We start from the raw sequence: 24190 nt of genomic DNA, 5'->3' as shown, positions 1-24190 counted from the left end.
ACTATTGTCTGAAAGTAGAAGGGATTGTATTTTGAGATAGTAAGGTTTTCAAGCAAAAGATAAAAGGTGGTTTCTCTAGTATATAAGACGTAATTACTAAAAATGGTAGGAAGTTCTTGCTAGTGTGTTGACTGGTCCTGATATTCTTTATAGAGTAAAATATAGTTTACTAAGTAACTGTTCTGGAGAAAATCTACACAACTATGTTTGGCAAACATTTAAAATGTATATTGTAATGTTTTATATATTAATGTATACTTTATTGTGTATGTACAATATTAAATTATAAATGTATATTTGCCTTTAGCCTCCTCCTACCCCCATTATATATGTTTCTGATAGAAATGTAAAAAATTTTAACTTTGAAATAATTATAGATTTTTTTGCACAGGAAGTTGCAAAGATTGTACAGAAAGATCCTATATGCTACTTCATTTTTCCCCAGTGCTTATACAGGTTGAGCATTTAAAATCCGAAATCCTAAATGCTCCAAAATCTGAAATTTTTTGAGCACTGACATGGTGCTCAAAGGAAATGCTCATTAGAAAATTTTGGATTTCAGATTTTCAGATTTGAGATGCTCTACCTGCTAAGTATCCTGCAAATATTCCAAAGTCTGAAAAAATTCAAAATCTGAAATACTTCTGGTCTCAAGCATTTTGGATAAGGGATACTCAACCTGTTTAACCTGACCAAAGCACAATATCAAAATCAGGAATTTTGACATTGGTACAATGTGTATGTATAGTTTTCTTTCATTTTATCACGTGTAGATTCATACCACCACTGCCGTCAAGATACAGAACTACTCTATTACCACAGAGATCTTCCTCATGCTGCCCCTTTTGTAGTCATGCTACTTACTTCTCTTCACTATGCCTGACCTCTGGCAACCATTAATCTGTTCTCCATCTTTATACTTTGGTGATTTCAAAATGTTATGTAAATGTCATCATGAAGTGTGTGACTTTTTTTTTTCTTTTTTCATTTTTTTTGAGACGGAGTCTTGCTCTGTTGCCCAGGTTGGAGTTCACTGGCGCAATCTCAGCTCACTGCCACCTCCACCTCCCAGGTTCAAGCGATTCTCCTGCCTCAGCCTTCCGGGTAGCTGGGACTACAGGCACATGTTACCATGTCCCACTTATTTTTGTATTTTTAGTAGAAACAGGGTTTCACCATGTTGGCCTGGCTGGTCTTGAACTCCTGACCTCATGTGATCTGCCCGCCCCAGCCTCCCAAAGTGCTAGGATTACAGGCGTGAGCCACCGCGCCCGGCCAAGCATGTGCTCTTTTGAGGTTGGCTTGTTCAGTCAGCATAATACCATTTGTGATCCATATAAGTTTTGTATATCCATAGTTGGTTCCTTTACTTCTGAGTAGTATTTCATGGTCCACAATTTAACCATTCACTTTTTTTTTTTTTTTTTTTTTTTGAGACAGTCTTGCTCTGTCGCCCATGCTGGAGTGCAGTGGTGCTATCTCGGCTCACTGCAACTTCTGCCTCCTGGGTTCTCAGGTGATCCACCCACTTCGGCCTCCCAAAGTGCTGGGATTACAGGTGTGAGCCACTGTGCCCAGCCTTAACCATTCACTTTTGAGGGGCATTTTGGTTATTTCTAGGTTTTGGCTATTGTTAACTGCTATGAACAGTCACGTACAGATTTTTGAAGCTGAAAAAGCATTGAAAATGCTTCCGAAGATAAAAATTACTGATAAGTTTTTCTCCCCAGTAATAAGCAGCTGGATTTTAAATATTAGTCTAAAACGTGAGGTCTAATTGTGCAGATTTCTTTACTCTCTTAGGAGTTATGCCTCAAACATAATTCCCATATTGGGCATGGCAATCCAGTTAATCTGGTGTCAGTAGTGTTAAAGAACATATGTAATGATAGGGGATTCTTTTCTTGCAGTATAACAAGTTAGATACTTTGAAGCATTCTTTAAAGATTTTCTTTAATAACTTGAAGGCACTGTTACACCTTTCCTGTATCAGATTTTTTTTTTTTTTTGGAATTGAAATCCATGAGATTTATAACTGTCATGCAAAGTAATTCCATTTCTCCTAAAATTTAAGGCTTGCTAAGGTAAACAGTTTCTGACGTTTGTTTAATGAATGAGAGTATTACTGTTGAGAAGGCTTTTTCTCTCAAGTTTGAGATAGAACTTTTTAAAAGCACTCATAGTGGTTTTTAAAAAAATTTTTAACATAGAGTCAAAGACTAGGGCTTTTGCAATAGGGAGAGGCCAGGGTATCATCCATCTCATCCAGAAGAGGAGAAATTGATAAAGGAGAGAGGGGAATGAAATACAGAGTACTAATGGGCGGCTTGGTCTTGAGAGTTGGGGAAAGACGAGTTTAAGTAGGTAAGGTAAAATGGAATTTATGTGTGATAGCATCAAGTTTCTCAGTGAAGGATGAATCTAGATTATAGGTTGAAAGTGAGGGTCAAAGGAAGGTATGGGGAAGTTGAGGAAATAGGAGGAGGTGTGAAGTGTCAGGGAGTGGAGAAAGTGAGTCTGTTAGTACTAAAATGATATTTTGTTTTAGGCAGCACCAGTTTGATGGTTGAGATAACGAAAATGAAATCAGTTAGCTTGGGGTTATGATTTCCCAAATCTAAGCACACAGAAACCAGTTCGGAGGATTCTTCTGAGGAAAAGAGGGAATTAGTTGAAGGGATCTGTAAGCAAACAGTAATTATGGATATAAGGGATTATAGCATTTTTTGCCTGACAGAAGAAAGTGTGTGTATTTATATGTGTTTACAGGTGTTTAAAACTTGATGATGTTATTGTCTTGAAGGGAACTTGTCATGTGGTGGAGAAGTATATTTCTGAAAGTAAGGGTATGTAGGCCCTCAGTGAGGTGGAAGAATAAGAAGGGTGGCACGGTGGTTTCGGTGGTATGACCAAAATACAGATTTTGAAGACCTGTGTCAGTGGCAAGTGGATGGTTGAGGTTGGAGTGGAGGATAACATCACTGGAGATGAGGTGATTAAGGAACTGAGTAGTCAGCCTGGGCCACATGGCAAGACCCCATCTCTACAGAACATTAAAAAAAAATTAGCCGGGCATGGTGGTGCATGCCTGTGCTCCTAGCTTCTTGAGAGGCTGATGGAAGAGCATCGCAAATGAGAAGTGAGTGGCCACAAACCCTACTTCCTCTCCTTGTATGTAAGTTCAGAGAGAAAAAGCCATCATGGTAGTGGGGGTTATCCTGAGATGATACTGTCTTCATTTAAGGTCAGGAGGTGATGACAGTGCTTTGAGATGATGATGAAGGTAACAGAACAGTGGAAAGAGAGGGGATGCAGGATTGAGTCAGATTTAAGGAGATACAGAGCAGTTTGAAGATAAAGACCTTGTTGCTGAGGATTGACTGGGGAGGTCTAGGCTTCTGGTGGTGACTCAGTTGGACAGGGATGTGTGGCAATAGTCGTGGTAGTCTCTGAAGAGAGTGTGAGCTACTGCAGTAATCACAGATGCTTTTCTTCACATACAGTTCTTGAGGCTTAGTTTCTGGGTTGTAAGCAACTCTCAGAAGGGACGAATAAGGTATATAGGATGGTGTTTTTGGTGGCATCATCATAAAACTAGACATAGTGGAATGGTGCTCTTTGGGAGCATGACTTGTTTAAAATTGCACAAGTGTTACTCTAATAATTTTTGTTTTTCCCCTCTAAATAGGAACAGCTTCTAGATTGTGAAGGTGAAGATGGATGGAATAAACTTTTTGACTTGATTCAGTCAGAACTTTATGTAAGACCTGATGACGTCCATGTGAATATCCGGCTAGTGGAGTTGTATCGCTCAAATAAAAGATTGAAGGATGCTGTGGCCCACTGCCATGAGGCAGAGAGGAACACAGCTTTGCGTTCAAGTTTAGAATGGAATTCGTGTGTTGTACAGACCCTTAAGGTAGATAAAAGCTATTGGATCTTTACATTTCTATGTAGGCAATTAGCATACATCTTTTTGTACTAAAGCAGCAGTGCCCTGCTGGACTTAAATTTCTTTTATTTATGTAGAACAGTTATAAAATGAAATTTTTACCAGGATCAGTTAAATTTATAATGGGAAGATTGGGGAGATAACTATGATAACTGTATATATTTTTGGTGTTTTCATTTTAAGGTTGATGTAAAAATCAATATAGTTTTACAAACGTGGTTGGAGTGAGAAAAGGAATTTGTAGGCATAAAATGGTTAATTTCTTAACATTTGATTAAGTTTTGTAACTTACTGTTCATTCCACAAAATAGGAATATCTGGAGTCTTTACAGTGTTTGGAGTCTGATAACAGTGACTGGCGAGCAACCAATACAGACTTACTGCTGGCCTATGCTAATCTTATGCTTCTTACGCTTTCCACTAGAGATGTGCAGGAAAGTAGAGAATTACTGGAAAGGTACGTTGACTTTGAGGAGAATGCTTTAGTATAAATTGCAGTTTTTCTTTTTGCAGTAAGTTCATTGCTGTAAACTTCTTTACTGAATCATTATTTCTATAATGTATCTAGGAGTTATAGTTAATACAGTGAACCACTAGGAGGCAATCTTATTTTTCTTCTTTTATGGGGAAGTTCTAATTGGTTTTATATGACTTTCCTTTTTAGAGAACTCTTATAGTTCAAGCTTGATTAAAATTAGCCTCATGGTTAAATACTCAGTTTTGTCATAGTCAAGCTTAAAATGAATGTTCTAACTGCTATTTCATATTTTATTTTTTATAATAGTATAATCTTGAGTGAAAATTAAAGTTCATCTGTCATCAGATGGCTAGGTTCACATGTACTAGTATAAGCACTTAGCATCACTAGTATTTCAGAGAATACTGTTTTAGCTAAGAAACAAAAGAACTCAACTATGTGATTTACCTTTTTTCCTAAATTTTGATTTTGAAAACCAGTGTCTCCATTTTGAAAATAAATTCCATTGAACAAAAACATCACTTGGATTTGTATAAAGATGTTAGTTTAGAGCAGGGGTTGATTAGAGCTTGTGAGCCAAATATGGCCCCTGCCTAATTTTGTTAATATTTATTGGAATACAGCATGCCTCTGTTTATGTATTGTCTGTGGCTGCTTACATACTACAAGGTTGGAGTTGAGTGGTTGCAGCAGAGATTGTATGCCTGTAAAGCCAGATTAGTATTCTCCTCCTTTTTGTAGAAAAAGTTTACTGATTGCTAGTTTAGGCTGTCCATTTGTTTGGAAGTTAATTTATTTCCCCATCTGGTATAAGGACAGAAGTTCATTTCACTGAGTGCAGGGAGTAGGTAATTTTCTTGAAAAAGTACATAGTGTCCTAAATTGGTAGGGTAAAAGCAGTATCTAAAAGAACTAACATAACTTTAAGATTATTTTAGAAAACATGTAGGATGTTTTATTTTGTATTCTTTGTATACTCAAATTTTTTGGTCCCAAGTTCTTTTTACATTTTTCTTAAGGACATCAAAGATCTTTGTATGTGGGTTCCTTTTTTTTCTTTCTTTCTTTTTTTTTTGAGATGGAGTCTTGCTCTGTCACCAGGCTGGAGTGCAGTGGCACGACCTTGGCTCACTGTAACCTCCGCCTCCTGGGTTCAGGCAATTCTCCTGCCTCAGCCTCCCGAGTAGCTGGGACCACAGGCGCACACCACCACGCCCAGCTAATTTTTGTATTTTTAGTAGAGACGGAGTTCAGGATGGTCTCAATCTCTTTTTTTTTTTTTTTTTTTGAGACTGAGTCTTGCTCTCACCAGGCTGGCATGCAGTGGCGCAGTCTCGGCTCACTGCAACCTCTGCCTCCTGGGTTCAAGTGATTCTCTTGTCTCTGCCTCCTGAATAGGTGGGACTACAGGTGCCCGCCACCACACCTGTCTAATTTTTTTTTTTTTTTGAGACAGAGTCTTGCTCTGTCACCCAGGCTGGAGTACAGTGGCGCAATCTTGGCTCACTGCAAGCTCCGCCTCCCAGGTTCTCGCCATTCTTCTGCCTCAGCCTCCTGAGTAGCTGGGACTACAGGCGCCCACCACCACGATCGGCTAATTTTTTTGTATTTTTAGTAGAGATGGGGTTTCACCGTGTTAGCCAGGATGGTCTCAATCTCCTGACCTCATGATCTGCCCTCCTCGGCCTTCCAAAGTGTTGGGATTACAGGCGTGAGCCACCATGCCCAGCCCACACCTGGCTAATTAGTAGGAACGGGGTTTCATCATGTTGGCCAGGATGGTCTCGATCTTTTTTTTTTTTTTTTTTTTGAGACGGAGTCTCGCTCTGTCGCCCAGGCTGGAGTGCAGTGGCGCCATCTTGGCTCACTGCAAGCTCTGCCTCCAGGGTTCACGCCATTCTCCTGCCTCAGCCTCTTGAGTAGCTGGGCCTACAGGTACCCGCCACCACACCCAGCTAATTTTTTGTAGTTTTAGTAGAGATGAGGTTTCACCGTGTTAGCCAGGATGGTCTTGATCTCCTGACCTTGTGATCCGCCCGCCTTGGCCTCCCAAAGTGCTGGGATTACAGGCGTGAGCCACCGCACCCAGCTGGTCTCAATGTCTTGACCTCTTGATCCGCCTACCTTGGCCTCCCAAAGTACTGGGAGGTCTCAATCTCTTGACCTCGTGATCCGCCTGCCTTGGCCTTCCAAAGTGCTGGGATTGCGGGTCTGAGCCACTGCACCCGGCTGTATGTGGGTTATTTCTATCAGTGTTTATTACATTAGAAATTAAAAGAAATAAAAAATATGTAATCCATTAAAAATGTAATAAGCCCTATTGTGTGTTAATAATAATAGCTTTATTATTTTTTTTTTTTTGAGACAGAGTTTTGCTCTTGTTGCCCGGGCTAGAGTGCAACAGTGTGATCTCGGATCACTGCAACCTCTGCTTCGCAGGTTCAAGCGATTCTCCTGCCTCAGCCTCCCAAGTAGCTGGAATTACAGGTGCCCACTACCACACCTGGCTAATTTTTTGTATTTTTAGTAGAGATGGGGTTTCACCATGTTGGCTAGGCTGGTCTTGAACTCCTGACCTCAGGTGATCCACCCGCCTCAGCCTCCCAAAGTGCTGGAATTACATGTGTGAGCCACCGCGCAGGGCCAATAATAGCATTTTTTATGAAAAATAATTATTTTCCAACAGCAAAAAACGAGTCAGAAAAGTGTCATTGTTTTTGCATTTTTGTAAATCTTTTTAATGTCTCACTTAATAGAACATAGCTAGATTCTCATTTACTTCCTCTTTCAGTCTGTAAAACTATTACATGTCATGAAGCTTCTAGAAAACTCAGCTCAGTGGGGCGCGGTGGCTCAGGCCTGTAATCCCAGCACTTTGGGAGGCCGAGGCAGATGGATCACGAAGTCAGGAGATCGAGACCATCCCAGCTAACAACGGTGAAACCTTGTCTCTACTAAAAATACAAAAAATTAGCCGGGCATGTTGGCACGCGCCTATAGTCCCAGCTACTCGGGAGGCTGAGGCAGAAGAATTGCTTGAACCTGGGAGTCAGAGGTTGCAGTAAGCCAAGATTGTGCCACTGCACTCCAACCTTGTGACAGAGCGAGATTCTGTCTCCAAAAACAAAAACAAAAACAAAAAAACTCAGCTCTACATACATGAGAAAATGAATATGTAAAATATAAATTTTTTTTGGTATTATTGTGAAAGTAATTTTAACTTCATGGATCCCCTGAAGGGGTTTTTGAGCACCCTCAGAGATCTTTAGACCTCACTTGCTCTGGCTGCTTTATTATAAGCCACTTTAAAATCATGCTTCACGTTTAAGTGTTTGCTTTTTGCTTTTACTTTTCTTCCAAAGTGAGGATTTGGAGAAACATTAGGATTTAGAAGAACTAATTTAGAATATAGATTACAAATAATAGGCCAGGCGTAGTGGCTTATGCCTGTAATCCCAGCACATTGGTAAGCTGAGGCGGGTGGATCATGAGGTGGGAGTTCGAGACCAGCCTGGCCAACATAGTGAAACCCTGTCTCTACTAAAAATATAAAAAAAGTTTAGCGGGGCATGGTGGCAGGCACCTGTAATCCCAGCTACTCAGGTGGCTGAGTCAGGAGAATCACTTGAACCTAGGAGGTGGAGGTTGCAGTGAGCTTAGATCGTGCCATTGCACTCCAGCCCAGGCGATAGTGAGAGACTCCGTCTCAAAAAAAAAAAAAAAAAAAAAGGAAGACAATTTATTTAACACTGTAATGATCTGTGTAGTAAAGAGAGCAATTACTGTATTGATACTCAAATACCTGTCAGTTATTTACTTGTAATTTGGAAATGGTATGTCTAATTTGAGAAATTACAACTGTTAATTAAATAATGAAATTATATGATCAGGAAGAAGCTACAAAATAGTCTCCCAATTTTCTCCTGGTTTATTTTGAAATGTGCACCTATAATCACTAATCTTATATTTATCCTGTGATTGGAGGGCTGGAAATAACTGGGAATAAGACATCATTTGAGAGGTTAAGCATGAAGTATAGGAAGCATGCAGGATAAAAATAAGCATTAGATGATTCATAATTTATAACATGGGGAATAAGAATTATTAGAAGTTGAATGTGGAAGATGAAGCTTGAAATAAAATGTTTATTTTGTTTTGAATTAAATAAACCATGATTATTCACAGTGCAGTAAGTGTGTATTATCTGTTTGATATTTTCATATTACAGTTTTGGTAGTTCTCTTCAGTCTGTGAAATCTTCTTTGGGTGGAAATGATGAACTGTCAGCTACTTTCTTAGAAATGAAAGGACATTTCTACATGCATGCTGGTTCTCTGCTTTTGAAGATGGGTCAGCATAGTAATGTTCAATGGCGAGCTCTTTCTGAGCTGGCTGCATTGTGCTATCTCATAGCATTTCAGGTAAGTCTTCCACTTGTAGGAGCAATTGACATTTCACTGAGTCTTGATGTGTTTTAAATGAAGGTGTGCTCTGGTATGTAATGACAGTATGTGAACAAACCTGTGGAATTAAAGTTAAAATGAAATAGTCAATTTGATACAGTGGAAAATAACTAAGCATACACAATACTGGTGAGGCTGGTGAAACAGGGATGTTGAATGCACTCTTGTTGAAAGCCTGCATTGCCATGATTTGTTTGTAGACACATTTGAAGAGTTTAATCTTTTTACTCTGCCATTTTTGGGAACATGATAAAGATGTAATCTTGTATTATGGGTAAAGCTTGATTCAAAAAGATGTGTTACTTGGACAAAATCCTAATAAGTAGATGTAGGGCAGTGGCTTTGTAACCTATGATAGAAGAATATGATTGCAATTTAACATGTTAATTGAAAAACATGTATATAACATTTATGACTGTATTGTGTATGTGTAACAGTATATCTATTAATCTTGAAAACATAAAACCTTTTCTTATTTTTTATTTTTTTATTTTTTTTGAGACCAAGTCTCTCTGTCGCCAGGCTGGAGTGCAGTGGCGTGATCTCGGCTCACTGCAACCTCCACCTCCTGGGTTCAAGTGATTCTCCTGCCTCAGCCTCCTGAGTAGCTGGGACTACAGGCCCGTGCTACCACGCCCAGCTAATTGTTTGTATTTTTAATAGAGACGGGGTTTCACCATGTTAGCCAGGATGGTCGCAATCTCTTGACCTCGTGATCTACCTGCCTTGGTCTCCCAAAGTGCTGGGATTACAGGCACGAGCCACTGTGCCTGGCCTTTTTTGAGACGGAGTCTCGCTCTGTCGCCCAGGCTGGAGTGCAGTGGCACGATCTCGGCTCTCTGCAAGCTCTGCCTCCCGAGTTCATGCTGTTTTCCTGCCTCAGCCTCCCGAGTAGCTGGGACTACAGGCACCCGCCAGCACGCCTGGCTAATTTTTTTTTTGTACTTTTAGTAGAGACGGAGTTTCACCGTGTTAGCCAGGATGGTCTCAATCTCCTGACCTAGTCATCCACCCGCCTCAGCCTCCCAAAGTGCTGGGATTACAGGCGTGAGCCACCACTCCCGGCCTTTTTTTTTTTTTAATGAGCTTGCATAACTTTTGAAAGGAAAAGAAATAAGCAGTCTTCCAAAAAAGCATTAAACCAGGCTTAGAAAAATGATTGTTAATTTTAGAGAAGGATTTTTTGCTTGGGGAGGGAAAAAAAGGATTCATTACTTTTAGAGAAGGCCCCTCCTTCTAATATAAATCTTTTTTTCTTTTCGAGACGGAGTTTTGCTCTCGTTGCCCAGGCTGGAGTGCAATGGCGTGATCTGGCTCACTGCAACCTCCACCTCCCAGGTTCAAGTGATTGTCCTGCTTCAGCCTCCCAAGTAGCTGGGATTACAGGCACGCGCCACCACCCCCGTCTAATTTTGTATTTTTAGTAGAGACGGGGTTTCTCCATGTTGGTCAGGCTGGTCTCGAACTCCTGACCTCAGGTGATCTGTGCGCCTCGGCCTCTCAAAGTGCTGGGATTACAGGCAGTGAGCCACCATGCCCTGCCTAATATAAATCTTTTTATTTTTATTTGAGACAGAGTCTCGCTCTGTCACCAGGCTGGAGTGCAGTGGTGCAATCTCAGCTCACTGCAACCTGTGCCTCCTGGGTTCAAGTGATTCTCCTGCTTCAGCCTATTACGTATCTGGGATTACAGGCACACACCAACATGCCGGGCTAATTTTTTGTATTTTTTAATAGAGATGGGGTTTCACCATGTTAGCCAGGATGGTCTCGATCTTCTGGCCTCGTGATCCACCCGACTCGGCCTCTCAAAGTGCTGGGATTACAGGCATGAGCCACCGAGCCCGGCCTGTAAATCTTTTGAAAACACCGTTGATAGAGAGTTCACATGTTAAGTACTAATATTTAAAATGCTCAGTAGAAACTTCTGTGTTCATAAGGAATGGATTAGTGAAAATTAATGGATTTAGTGAGGTTTCACTAGGTAATACAAACATTAAAAGGTTCTTATAGAAATTCTCAAGTAACTGATAGTTCTTATTTTTATTTATTTGATTTTTTTTGAGATGGAGTCTCACTCTGTCGCCCAGGCTGGAGCACGGTGGCACGACCTCGGCTCACTGCAAGCTCCGCCTCCTGGGTTCACGCCATTCTTCTGCCTCAGCCTCCCGAGTAGCTGGGACTACAGGCACCCACCACCACGCCCGGCTAATTTTTTTGTATTTTCAGTAGAGATGGGGTTTCACCATGTTAGCCAGGATGGTCTCAATCTCCTGACCTCATGATCCGCCCACCTTGGCCTCCCAAAGTGCTGGCATTACAGGCATAAGCCACCGCGCCCTGCCAATAGTTCTTATTTTTAATGGAAACTTTAAAATTTATCTGTCTGTGTGTCTATTAGAGTCTTGCTGTGTCACCCAGGCTGGAGTGCAGTTGCGTAATCGTAGCTCACTGTAACGCTGAACTGGGCTCGAGCTTCCCAGAGTGCTGGGATTATAGGTGGTACTGTGCACAGCCTAAAATTTTTTGATATGTAGTTTTGGGAGGCAGGGTCTCACTCTTGTTGCTCTGGCTGGAGTGCAGTGGCATGATCATAGCTCACTGTATCCTCAACTCCTGGGCTCAAGCGATCCTCTCCTGCTTCAGCCTCAGCTCAGTAGCTGGGACTACAGGTGCCTGCCACCATGCCTGGCTACATTGTTAAATTTTTTGTAAAGACAAGGTCTTGCTATGTTTCCCAGGCTGGTTGGTCTTGAACTCCTGGCTTCAAGTGATCCTTCTGCCTTGCCCTCCCAAAGTGCTGGGATTACAGGTATGAGCCACCACACCTGACTGTGAACTTTTAATAATAAAAAGTTAGTTTCCCTCTTAATCCATTCACTCAGGTCTCCTTTCCTAGATGACAACTACTGTTAGGAGTTTCTTGGGTGTTCAGAAATATTTTTTGCATATGCAAATGTGCAATACATTCTTTCTCTGCTTTTAAAAAATATTGTGCCTCAATGTGGGTGTGCTTTACCTATTGCCAGATGCCTTGCTTTTCTAAATGTTTCTTCATTGTTCCACTTCAGCACAGAGATACCTACCTCAGTCTTTAACTACCACATATTTCTGTAGAATGAATATATAATAGAAACATCTTAGATGCTTGTATTTTATTTTATCAGTTTATTTTAAAGCTTAATGATCAAATGATTATAAGCATAAAATGTAGGTTATGTGCTGGCATTTGGGTATTTAAGAATTGGCTAACTTTTATGGCAAGATTTTCAGACTCTTAATCAGAGGAATACTGTGGTTCTAGTAAGTACATCTGCATTGCAGCTAGGTATTTAACAAAGTATCTTGAAACCTTTTAGTTAAGATGAGGAAATAGCCAGGCGCGGTGGCTCATGCCTGTAATCCCAGCACTTTGGGAAGCTGAGGCGGGCGGATCACTTGAGGTCAGCAGTTCGAGACCATCCTGACCAACACGGTCAAACCCGATCTCTACTAAAAATACAAAAATTAGCCACACATGGTGGCGGGTGCCTGTAGTCCCAGCTACTTGAGAGGCCGAGACAGGAGAATTGCTTGAAACCAGGAGGCGGAGGTTGCAGTGAGCCAAGATCTTGCCACTGCAGCACTCCAGCCTGGCGACAGAGCGAGACTCCAACTCAAAAAAAAAAAAAAAGGAAATAGTGAATTGAGATGATTTGATTGAGTGGATTCACAACTAATTAACTGGTCACAAATTCAACTGTTGAATAATTTTGTAAAAGAGGCCGGGTTTATGAATTGAGGTCAGTTTGAAAACAAAAAGAATGATGTCAACATTTTGTTTCTTATTTTGTGTGCTCTTTTCAACATATAGATGACAAACTTTGACATGATGTTTAGAAAACTTGTGAGTAAAAGGATAGGCGATACGAATATTTCTAAAATTCAAAATCAGAAGCTTTTAGGTTCATAAATCATATATTTTGAAAAATGAGCATGTTTGGAAAGAATTATATATACATGGTTTAAAATTCTGGCGGCTCTTAAGAATATGCTATGAAGACTCCTTTCTGTTCCCTAGTTATTTACTTTCTCCACTCCCAAAGAAACTAATGTTATTGCTTTCTTGTGTATTCTTCAGGAAATGTTGTATGCATCTCCAAGTAAACACACATACATCCCCTGTCTTTAAAAGAAGGAGGAAAACATTTGAAGATTGCATTTACTTTATTTCCATTAACTGTATCTTGGAGATATTTCCATGTCAGTATATATAAAGGGCATTCTCATTAGTTTGGATGCTTGCATATTATTCCATTGTGTGGATGTACTGTAGCTTTGGAGTTTTTAAAACCAGGGTCCTAAAACCAGGACATTAGCTTGCTTTTACTTTTTTTTTTTAATGCTACTTCAAGTAATTTAGCAATGATTAACTTGTGCCATGAATTCCTGAAAGAATTGCAGTATCAAAGTATATCTGTGCATTTATAATTTTTAGAGCTGCTGCCAAATATCTAACCCTAAAGAGGTTGTATCAAATTACATTTCCACCACCAATTAAGAAAGTGGTGATAGAATTAAAAGCCGATGCTCTAGTCACCCATATAGTTACTTTTGGCATGTTTCTAGTAAGTGGGCATTGCCTATGACTGGACATTTTCAGTGATGGATATTCATTACTTTTCAAGATAGCCCAGTGCATCTTTAGGTGGTTTGGCTCTTGGTACTTCCTTATATAGAATAAAAATATTCTTCAAGCCTTCTACCTGTTGGTCTTGTTTCTTCTTTTGATGATTGCTTTTATAAAATAATTTTAATATTTGAAGGCAGCTGTCATGTCTTCCCTTCGCCATTCTATTCATCATGTTTTTTTGTTTTCACAGGTTATTACATTAGGATCTCTTTAATTTCCTGGTTGTCCCATTTATTCCAGTGCTATCCCATATTATCCATACTCTGAAAATGTGTTATCTACAACGTGGCATTTCCAAGTGTCATTTCACCTGTACTTTTTAAAGTAGGGTGTCATATCTACTCAGATAGGACAACATCTGCTGTTGTCCTATTTAGGCAGGGTAGAAAAGTAATGTAATTAAAATTTCCATTTCTCTGATTGTAACATGAATGTGCTTTTAGTAGAAACTAATTTCTCAGAACTGCTCTGTGTATGCTTTTTTTTTTTTTTTTCTTTTTTTGGAGATAGGGTCTCACTCTGTCTCCCAAGCTGGAGCACAGTGGCATGATCATGGCTCACTGCAGCCTTGATCTCCTGGATTTAAGTGATCCTCCTGCCTCAGCCTCCTGAGTAGCTGGGACCACAGGTGTGTGCCACCACGCCTGGCTAATTAAAAAAAAACTTCTTTTAGAGATAGGGTCTCACCGTGTTGTTCAGGCTGGTCTTGAACTCTGGGCTCAAGCGATCCCCACACCTTGGCCTCCCAAAGTGCTGGGATTACAGGTGTGGGCCACCATGTCTGGCCGCTCTTTTTTTTTTTTTTTTTTGAGATGGAGTCTCGCTCTTTCACCCAGGCTGAAGTGCAGTGGCACGGTCTTGGCTCACTACAACCTCTGCCTCCCAGGTTCAAGCTATCCTTGTGCCTCAGCCTCCCATGTAGCTGGAATTAATAGATGTGTGCCATCACGCCTGGCTCTTTGTTTTTTTTAAATTATTTTTAGTAGAGACTGGGTTTCACCATGTTGGCCAGGCTGGTGTCAAACTCCTGACCTCAAGTGATCAGCCCACCTTGGCCTCCCAGAGTGTTGGATTACAGGTGTGAGCCACCACGCCTGTACCTGGCCTGTCTTTCATAGGTTATATAAATTCCTTGGTTCCCAGTTTTTGCAGTCTTTTCCAATTCAGTTTAATTAATGGTTACCTGTTTATTCATTATCAAAAAAAGTACAGTGTAATAGATAAGACCATGTTACTATTAGAAGTATGGGTATCATCAAATTAAGATTTTTGATTCTAAAATTATTAGGTTCCAAGACCAAAGATTAAATTAATAAAAGGTGAAGCTGGACAAAATCTGCTGGAAATGATGGCCTGTGACCGACTGAGCCAATCAGGTAATAGTAATATTAAACTAATTTGATTTAAAAAGAAAAAGGAATTTCTGTTAAGGCATATCTTATGATAAAATCTTCATCTGTCCAGGAGATAATTTGTCAAAATTATTTCTTTTTGCCGTATCAGTTAAGAGCAATAGGTATGGAAGAGATGCGAAGAAATAGCACATTCTTTAAAAAACATGAATATTTGATATTGTTTGTTCCTAGGTGGAGAGGATTTCTTAACTCTTTCTTTATCTGGCTGCTAGAGCCTCTATCCTGAATATTTAGTCACTTCCTGAACTAAGTATAATTATTGATTTGCCAACCATTTAACACCAGCTGATTCTAAAAACACTGCTGTGGGGATATAAAGATGAAGAAGATATGGATCTGTCTTAAAGAGCTGAGAGGATAGTGAGGAAGATAGAAGATATATACTTACCTTATATTAGGCTCTTGGAATTTGTGGATTTTTTCCCCCCATTTTTGGCTTGGGATGAATCCTAAAGGTCTGTTGCATATTACCTGTGATTTTGCTAAGATACAAACTTTAAGGTAGTTAGGTGGCCATTGAATCAAGCAGTGAACTGAAGAAACATAATGCTTTCTATAAGGAGCAGTTTTGATATAAAATTGGATGAATTTTGTAAAGAGCAAGATGTAATATTAAATCAAAGTTATTATAAGCTTTGGTATATAGTTAGGCTGTTGGCCAAAGCTCACATTGCTTTTTTATTCCATAGCCCACTTTTTTTGTGGGAGTTGGGCTTTCAATCCTTAAAGTGACTTTCTACTTTTTTCCTTTTCTCTTTTTCTTCTACCCTTGCAGGGCTCTCATAAGTGCCTTTGCATGGTCACAGTTAGATAAAAATGGCCTATATTTTTTTATGTCTTTGATCTGGGCATCCCGAGGGTGCCTCTGTAAGTGTGCTGAGACACAACTGTGTAGTGGTAACCAAACCTAATTGCCCAGCAGAATTAACTCGAAGGACGGTTTTTAAAAAAAGTTCAATTGAAATAGAATTCGTATACCATACGCTTCACCCATTTAAAGTGTACAGTTCAGTGGCTTTTAGTATGTTCATAGAGTATTACCATTGTCACGACAATCAGTTTTAGAAGATTTTCATCACTCCATGAGGAATTCCGTACCTATTAGCAGTTACTCCCCATTTTACTCAAACCTCTCAGCCTTGGCAACCGCCAATCTGTCTCTGTAGGTTTGCCTATTCTGAACATTTCACGTAAGTGGAATCATATAGTATGTGGTCTTTTGTGACTGGCTTCTTTCATTTAGCAAGGTTTTCAAGGGTCATCTGCGTTATAGCATGTATCAGTACTTTATCCGAGGACTATGTTTTTTGATTGCTTACTGTAAACATATGGAATAAAAATCTCTGGGAACGAGGCCTGGAAATAATTCTTTTTTTTTTTTTTTCCTGAGACAGAGTCTCACTCTGTCGCTCAGGCTGGAGTGCAGTGGTGTGATCTTGGCTCACTGCAAGCTCTGCCTCCCGCGTTCACACCATTCTCCTCCCTCAGCCTCCCCAGTAGCTGGGACTACAGGCGCCCGCCACCATGGCCGGCTAATCTTTTTTTTTGTATTTTTAATAGAGACGGAGTTTCACTGTGTTAGCCAGGATGGTCTCGATCTCCTGACCTCATTATCCGCCCAGCTTGGCCTCCCAAAGTGCTGGGATTACAGGCATGAGCTACCGTGCCCAGCCGGAAATAATTCTTAAAAGCTGTTTAAAGGAGGATTCTGATCAGCCAGATTTAGAAATCAGTGTATCAGATCAGAGAATAAGAGCTTGTCCCTGTTCTCCTATGGCCACTTAAATCCAGACCTTTTCATCTAAAATGCAAATATGTTTGGCATTTTCCATACACATTCCTGTCTTTTTTCCCCCTTCTGCTGTCTTCTGTAGATACTGAGAATATTAAACCTGTACTCTTTTCATTTTCTACATAAGCACCCGTTTTGTTGTCCAGCTGTATTTTTTGGGTTGGAGGGTTAGGTCTGCAATAATCATGTTATTTCCCCTTTGGGTATACAAATGAGACAATGTGAGCAAATACAATCTGTATTTTTAAAGTGATGGAAATAAATTTTATTTTCAGGGCACATGTTGCTAAACTTAAGTTGTGGCAAGCAAGATTTTTTAAAAGAGGTTGTTGAATCTTTTGCCAACAAAAGCGGGCAGTCTGCATTATATGATGCTCTGTTTTCTAGTCAGTCACCTAAGGATACATCTTTTCTTGGTAGCGATGATATTGGAAACATTGATGTACAAGAACCAGAGCTTGAAGATTTGGCTAGATATGATGTTGGTAAGTTATATGTTTCAGAGGAAACGGTCTCTGTCTTAATTCTTATAAATTGCCCATAATCTTATTACCCAGAAATAATGACTTAATATTTTCCTGTATTCCTTTCGTGTGTGGGTTGGGCTGGGGGGAGTTTGAATGTGGTGCTGTGGGGGTGGCATGTAGTTTTTGTTGTTGTTGTTTTTGAGACCAAGTTTTGCTCTTGTCCTCCACGCTGGAGTTCAGTGGTGCAATCTCGGCTCACTGTAACCTCTGCCTCCCGGGTTCAAGTGATTCTGCTGCCTCAGTCTCCCAAGTAGCGGGATTACAAGTGCCCGCCACCACGCCCGGCTCAAGTGATCCTCCCGCCTAAGCCCCCCAAAGTGTTGGGATGGGGCCCGGCACAGTGGCTCATATCTGTAATCCCAGCACTTTGGGAGGCCGAGGCGGGCAGATCACCTGAGATCAGGAGTTCGAGACCATCCTGGCCAACATGGTGAAACCCCGTCTCTACTAAAAATACAAAAATTATCCGGGCGTGGTGGCATGTGCCTGTAGTCCCAGCTACTCAGGAGGCTGAGGCAGGAGAATCACTTCAACCCGGGAGGTGGAGGTTGCAGTGAGCCAAGATCACACCGCTGCGCTACAGCCTGGGCGACAGAGTGAGACTTCATCTCAAAAACAAAAAGTGTTGGAATTATAGGCATGAGCCACTGCATCTGGCCATATTTTTCATCTAAATGGTTGTTTATGTATGATTTATCTTGCTTCCTTCATGAATTCTCTCCCATAGTCTCTGTATTAAAACTATAAATATCACTTTTATTGGCAATAGAATCTTTTTTATGAAGTAGTCATAATTTGCTTGCTACTTTCTGTTATTGGGCATCCAAGTTGTTTTCAACTTTTCCACTGTTAATAATCATACTCTGATAAAAACTTCAACAAAAAGTGTCTTCATTGCAAGTTATTTCCATAGAGATACCTAAAAACAGAATTACTGAGACAAAGGACATGAACATCTTTAAGTCTTGCAAATTGCCAAAATGACAGAAAGATTATACCTCTTTATGCTTCCAGAAGCACATAACCTTTTCTTTTCTTTTCTTTTCTTTTGAGGCAGAGTCTCACTCTGTCGCCCAGGCTGGAGCGCAGTGGCGCAATCTCGGCTCACTGCAACTTCCGCCTGCCAGGTTCAAGCAATTGTCTTGCCTCAGCCTCCCAAGTAGCTGGGACTACAGGCACGTGACACCATGCTCGGCTAATTTTTTGTATTTTTAGTAGAGATGGAGTTTCACCATGCTGGCCAGGCTGGTCTCGAACTCCTGACTGCGCATAACCTTTTCAGTATTGACTTTCTTATAGGAAAACAGATTTCTTTACTGTACTGATGGATTAATATAGTGATGTTCCATTGCTTTAATGACTTAAAGGAAAACCCATTGTTTTGGGGTTTCTTATTAGGTTAGGTGTTCTTTATTTGGCTTTTGTCAGTTGATTTTGGTTTATTGAGTTCTAGTCAGTGTCATTTTTTAAGATGGACTTAAACATTCTTCATCACTACTATTTTTATTAAAATTTCTAGAAATAATCAAGTGAGAATGCATTTAATAAGAACATGAGATTTTGCCTAACATAGAATTCTCTCCAGCTTTGATATAGAAAAGCAGTTATATAATTAAGATATATATAATGTGAATTGCTTATGTTGGCAAAACTAATGGCACAAAGAAAAATTTCAAACCCTTAAGCCAATTTTTTAATTTGATTTTAGGTGCTATTCGAGCACATAATGGTAGTCTTCAGCACCTTACTTGGCTTGGCTTACAGTGGAATTCATTGCCTGCTTTACCTGGAATCCGAAAATGGCTAAAACAGCTTTTCCATCGTTTGCCCCAGGAAACCTCAAGGCTTGAAACAAATGCACCTGAATCAATATGTATTTTAGACCTTGAAGTAAGCAAAGATTTTAACAAATTAAATATTCTGAATTTTGTTTAATTTTTTTTTTCTAACTTAACTTTTCCTTAAATAAAACAGGTATTTCTCCTTGGAGTAGTATATACCAGCCACTTACAATTGAAGGAGAAATGTAATTCTCACCACAGCTCCTATCAGCCGTTATGCCTGCCCCTTCCTGTGTGTAAACAGCTTTGTACAGAAAGACAAAAATCTTGGTGGGATGCGGTTTGTACTCTGATTCACAGAAAAGCAGTGTAAGTAGTAAAACAAAAATATTGCTGTCACTTAGTGCATAGGTTTTACCAGGGATTTAATCCTCATGTGAAGATTTAATTTGTCATGTGACCCATTAACATATATGTATGTAAGCGCTGAACTGTGTATTTAGAAAGCAATTTTAGTAAATTGAACTATTTTTTAGACCTGGAAACTCAGCAAAATTGAGACTTCTTGTTCAGCATGAAATAAACACTCTAAGAGCCCAGGAAAAACATGGCCTTCAACCTGCTCTGCTTGTACATTGGGCAAAATGCCTTCAGAAAATGGTGAGTTTTAAAGTATAAGCATTTTTAAAGAACATTACCTTAATTTTTTAAAATCATGAACTTTTCATTGAAAGTTTTTTTGTTCTGAAAACAGCAGCTTGGTCATATTATGACAGATGTGTTTTTTATTGCTGCAAAATAGTTAATGTAGTTAAATATAAGCACTTAGAGGAGCAGTACCTGGCACACAGTGAATGTTACATATTAGCTGAGCTGTTACTGTTATTCCTTAATAATTAAGTTCTGATAATTATTCAGCCTGAAAAATTAAAAAAAAATTAGCACAAGGCTTTGTAGGTAAGACCATTATAGATCTTTCTAAATATTTAAGGTGTTTTTTGTGTCACCATTAGGTGTAGATGGTCAGCCTTTTGAACAAACTGACACTACAGAAGAGGCAGGTTTCAGCTATCTAAAAATGGTAACTGTTAAAAAGTAGTTTGGATTGCTACGTTAGGGTGGTATCATTAGAAGCATTTAAAAGTTGAGTGTAGAGGCCTGGTGCGGTGGCTCATGCCTGTAATCCCAGCATGTTAGGAGGCCGAGGTGGGCAGATCACAAGGTCAGGAGATCGAGAACATTCCTGGCTAACATGGTGAAACCCCGTCTACTAAAAATACAAAAAAAAAAAAAAAAATTAGCCGGGCGTGGTGGCAGGCGCCTGTAGTCCCAGCTGCTTGGGAGGCTGAGGCAAAAGAATGGCGTGAACCCAGGAGGCGGAGCTTGCAGTGAGCCGAGATCACGCCACTGCACTCCAGCCTGGGCTACAGAGCGAGACTCTGTCTCAAAAAGAAAAAAAAGTCAGTGTAGAATGATCACTGGTATTAAGGTGGTTTAGTTATTACAGTATTTGGAAGCTGAACAAATGACTATTGAGGTACCATTTGGTTTTGACTTGAAATTTTAGCCAGTTCTTACAACTTGTAAATGAACTTTAGATCTAATCATGCGTGTTCCTTAAAGTTGTGTGCTTTTAACTTTCTTTTTTAGGGCAGCGATCTTAATTCTTTTTATGATCAACGAGAATACATAGGGAGAAGTGTTCATTATTGGAAGAAAGTTTTGCCATTGTTGAAGATAATAAAAAAGAAGAACAGTATTCCTGAACCTATTGATCCTCTGTTTAAACATTTTCATAGTGTAGACATTCAGGTAACAGAGTTCCTTTATGAATTTATTGGAGATGGGAATTTCCAGTTTATAAACAAAGACATTGAGCTATAAACTGCTTAAATTAATTGCCTTGTTATTTAATGGTAATCTTGTTCTCTAAATTCACTAGCTCTCACAAATAAGATATGACAGAGAAGAGTAATGAGATGTTTGTCTCTTAAGATCACATAAAATCTTTGGAAAATCATTTGGGTTTTATATTGAGTATAAACAATTTGACTAAAAACTATTCTGTGTGTTTAGGCATCAGAAATTGTTGAATATGAAGAAGATGCACACATAACTTTTGCTATATTGGATGCAGTAAACGGAAATATAGAAGATGCTATGACTGCTTTTGAATCTATAAAAAGCGTTGTTTCTTATTGGAATCTCGCACTGGTAAGTAGATGTGGTACTTGAGCTACAAGTTTTATTTATTTATTTATTTATTTTTAAAAGATGGGGTTTCTCTGTTGGCCAGGCTAGAGTGCAGTGGCACAATGTTGGCTCACTGCAACCTCTGCTTCTCAGGCTCAAGCGATTCTTGTGCCTCAGCTCCCGAGTAGCTGGGATTACAGGCATGAGCCACCGTGCCTGGCCAAGCTAAAAGTTTTTTGTCTTAAAAACCTAATGATTTCATAAAAGCACTATTTGTATAGATTTTTCACAGGAAGGCAGAAGACATTGAAAATGATGCCCTGTTTCCTGAAGAACAAGAAGAATGCAAAAATTATCTGAGAAAGACCAGGGATTACCTAATAAAGATTTTAGATGACAGTGATTCAAATCTTTCAGTGGTCAAGAAAGTAAGTAGCAGGTTGTTGTATGTACGTTCTTACTGATAACCCACTGGTCAATGTTTTTGCGTTGGTCTTATATTTTGGTAATTTCAAAAATACTCAGTAATATGTTGTTACTAATGCACAGAAGGGATGTGTGTGTCTAAATGCTTATATTTGCTTGCTTTGTCTTAGGTTTGGTGTGTCTTTTTAAACTTGGGAATCTAGGTATATGCTCTTAAAAAGTACTTCTTGGGGAATTAGAAAAGATTTCTAAGATAAGACATTGATTTTGTTATCTTAGCAGTGTAATCAAAACAAATATAGCCTCAGGACTGATTCTTAATGAACTTTGCTGAAATTGAAAGTTGTTGCTGACAACTTAAGAGCATTTCTTCTCATCCTCATCAGCCATTATGAATGCCCTTGTTTTCTTGCTGTCAGCTGTTTGAGATTGTCATGAGGATGTTAAATTATGTTCAGTCTTCTGAGTGTTTTGTTGATTAATTTGTGTTACTACTCTTTTATTAGGATTTATGTTGTCTGGTGTATTGTAGCATCTGTATTTCTGTCACCATTGAAAATCAGTTAGGAAACATCAGTAACTTATTTTGTTCACTTGGAAAAGCTTTCCAAGTTAACATTCCTCTACAATTATCATGGTTAACGGAAGTAATAGAAAGAGCATGGACTTTAGAATCAGAAGATGTTAGATTGTACAACACTTTTCTGTGTTCATGAAGAAAAAAATTATAGAATAAAGACAAAAAAATAAAAATAATAATACCAAACAACAGAAAAACAAAGAAAAAAGATAATTAAAAAACACTTTCACGTGTATTATTATTTAAAGTGTAAAGTGCTTATTAAAGTGACAAAAATGTAAATAAGATAAAATATATCATTTTAGAGTTTTTACTTTTGGAATTTTTTGCAAACAAAAGCCCTTAATTAATGTCTTTTTAGTTGCCTGTGCCCCTGGAGTCTGTAAAAGAGATGCTTAATTCAGTCATGCAGGAACTCGAAGACTATAGTGAAGGAGGTCCTCTTTATAAAAATGGTTCTTTGCGAAATGTAGATTCAGAAATAAAACATTCTACACCATCTCCTACCAAATATTCACTATCACCAAGTAAAAGTTACAAGGTAAACAGGAAAGAATGGAATCATTTCATTGTGAAATTGTTTCTGTTCTAAGTGTTTTAAATGCTGTTTTGTTATTTTTGTTTTTTTTTAGTATTCTCCCAAAACACCACCTCGATGGGCAGAAGATCAGAATTCTTTACTGAAAATGATTTGCCAACAACTAAAGGCCATTAAGGTAAGTCACTTAATTTCTCTAGCTGTACTTTTTATTCCAAGATTCCTTCCCTGGCCACTCTCTCACTTTTTTTCTGAAGCTGGTGAAAATGTCCCCCTGCCATCCAAATAGTATGGCAAGGGGACATTTTGGTCTTTTTTTTTTTTTAAAGACAGGGTCTTCTTCTGTTGTGCAGGCTGGAGTACAGTGGTATGATCACAGCTTACTGCGGCTTCGACCTTCTAGCTCAAGAGAGCCTCTTGGCTCAGCCTGCCACGAAGCCAGGACTACAGACAGTCACACGCCACCAGGCCCAGCTAATTGTTGTATTTTTTGTAGAGACGGGATTTTGCCATGTTGCCCAGGGTGGCCTTGAACTCCTGGCTCAAACAGTCCTGCTTCAGCCTCCCAAAGTGCTGGGATTGCAGACGTGAGCCACTGTGCCCAGCCTACATACCTCGGTCTTGACCCTTTACCATATTTTGTTTTGTTTTGTTTTGAGATGGAGTCTCACTCTGTTGCCCAGTCTGGAGTGCAATGGTGCGATCTTGGCTCACTGCAAGCTCCACCTCCCAGGTTCAAGCGACTCTCCTGCCTCAGCCTCCAGAGTAGCTGGGATTACAGGCACCCGCCACCACGCCCAGCTAATTTTTGTGTTTTTAGTAGACACAGAGTTTCACCATGTTGGCCAGGCTGGTTTTGAACTTCTGACCTCAGGTGATCTGCCTGCTTTGGCCTCCCAAAGTGCTGGGATTACAGGTGTAAGCCACCACGCCCAACCCTTTACCATATTTTTGAAAGTACTTTATGTGTCTCTCTCCTCATCTTCCACAAAATTTGAGACCTTCAAAGGTAGAAACTGTTTTATTTAAAATATAAGAGTTCCTGGCACAGAGAAGTTTCCTGAGTGATCGAACTGCTACACTGTACTAATCATACTCTGGTCTATGAGTTCATTCCCAGATTAGCTGTGGATTACATGTGTTTCAAATGTATAGCTAGGAATTGAAAAGTGGTCTGAGCTTCAAAAAGTCCTACTATATTTTAATACTTCCATATGAATTTGACTTAATTATGTAAGGAAATAGTTATGTATATATATCTTATTTTAACAATAGGGTTCAAAGGAGCTTGACTTTTTTGGAATTGGAAATAAAAGTAGGTTCTTTCATGCTTATCAGGCAAGAACTAAATTACTCATACTGCTAAAGTTACA

The 24190-nt window shown here is 39.5% G+C and overlaps 1 protein-coding gene and 1 long non-coding RNA gene across 8 annotated transcripts in view; one reads left to right on the top strand and one right to left on the bottom strand.

Annotated features, from left to right (window-relative positions):
• The window catches only part of LOC129057492 (E3 SUMO-protein ligase RanBP2-like), a 61428-nt gene that overhangs the window by 17866 nt on the left and 19372 nt on the right, over window positions 1-24190 (top strand). For 5 of the 7 annotated variants that reach the window (XM_063713327.1, XM_063713325.1, XM_063713329.1 and 2 more), the window contains 13 exons: window positions 3689-3919; window positions 4264-4409; window positions 8659-8851; window positions 14854-14941; window positions 17048-17257; window positions 19008-19189; window positions 19274-19449; window positions 19617-19740; window positions 20731-20892; window positions 21157-21294; window positions 21555-21701; window positions 22641-22820; window positions 22912-22995. In XM_063713327.1, coding sequence (XP_063569397.1) covers window positions 3689-3919; window positions 4264-4409; window positions 8659-8851; window positions 14854-14941; window positions 17048-17257; window positions 19008-19189; window positions 19274-19449; window positions 19617-19740; window positions 20731-20892; window positions 21157-21294; window positions 21555-21701; window positions 22641-22820; window positions 22912-22995 — 2061 coding nt within the window. Of the gene's footprint in view, window positions 1-384; window positions 739-3688; window positions 3920-4263; window positions 4410-8658; window positions 8852-14853; window positions 14942-17047; window positions 17258-19007; window positions 19190-19273; window positions 19450-19616; window positions 19741-20730; window positions 20893-21156; window positions 21295-21554; window positions 21702-22640; window positions 22821-22911; window positions 22996-24190 lie in introns of those variants that run through there. The other 2 variants (XM_063713330.1, XM_063713328.1) reach the window with 2 other exon arrangements.
• The window catches only part of LOC134759632 (uncharacterized), a 64329-nt gene continuing 49033 nt past the window's right edge, over window positions 8895-24190 (bottom strand). Inside the window, exon 2 of the long non-coding RNA XR_010136160.1 lies at window positions 8895-8951. This is a non-coding gene — a long non-coding RNA (uncharacterized LOC134759632). The remainder of the gene's footprint in view (window positions 8952-24190) is intronic.

The sequence above is a fragment of the Pongo abelii genome, chromosome 12 (genome assembly GCF_028885655.2).
Source record: "Pongo abelii isolate AG06213 chromosome 12, NHGRI_mPonAbe1-v2.0_pri, whole genome shotgun sequence".
Taxonomy (NCBI): Eukaryota; Metazoa; Chordata; class Mammalia; order Primates; family Hominidae; genus Pongo; species Pongo abelii.
Note: the sequence above shows the minus strand (reverse complement) of the source record. Positions and strands in the feature narration are given on the sequence as shown.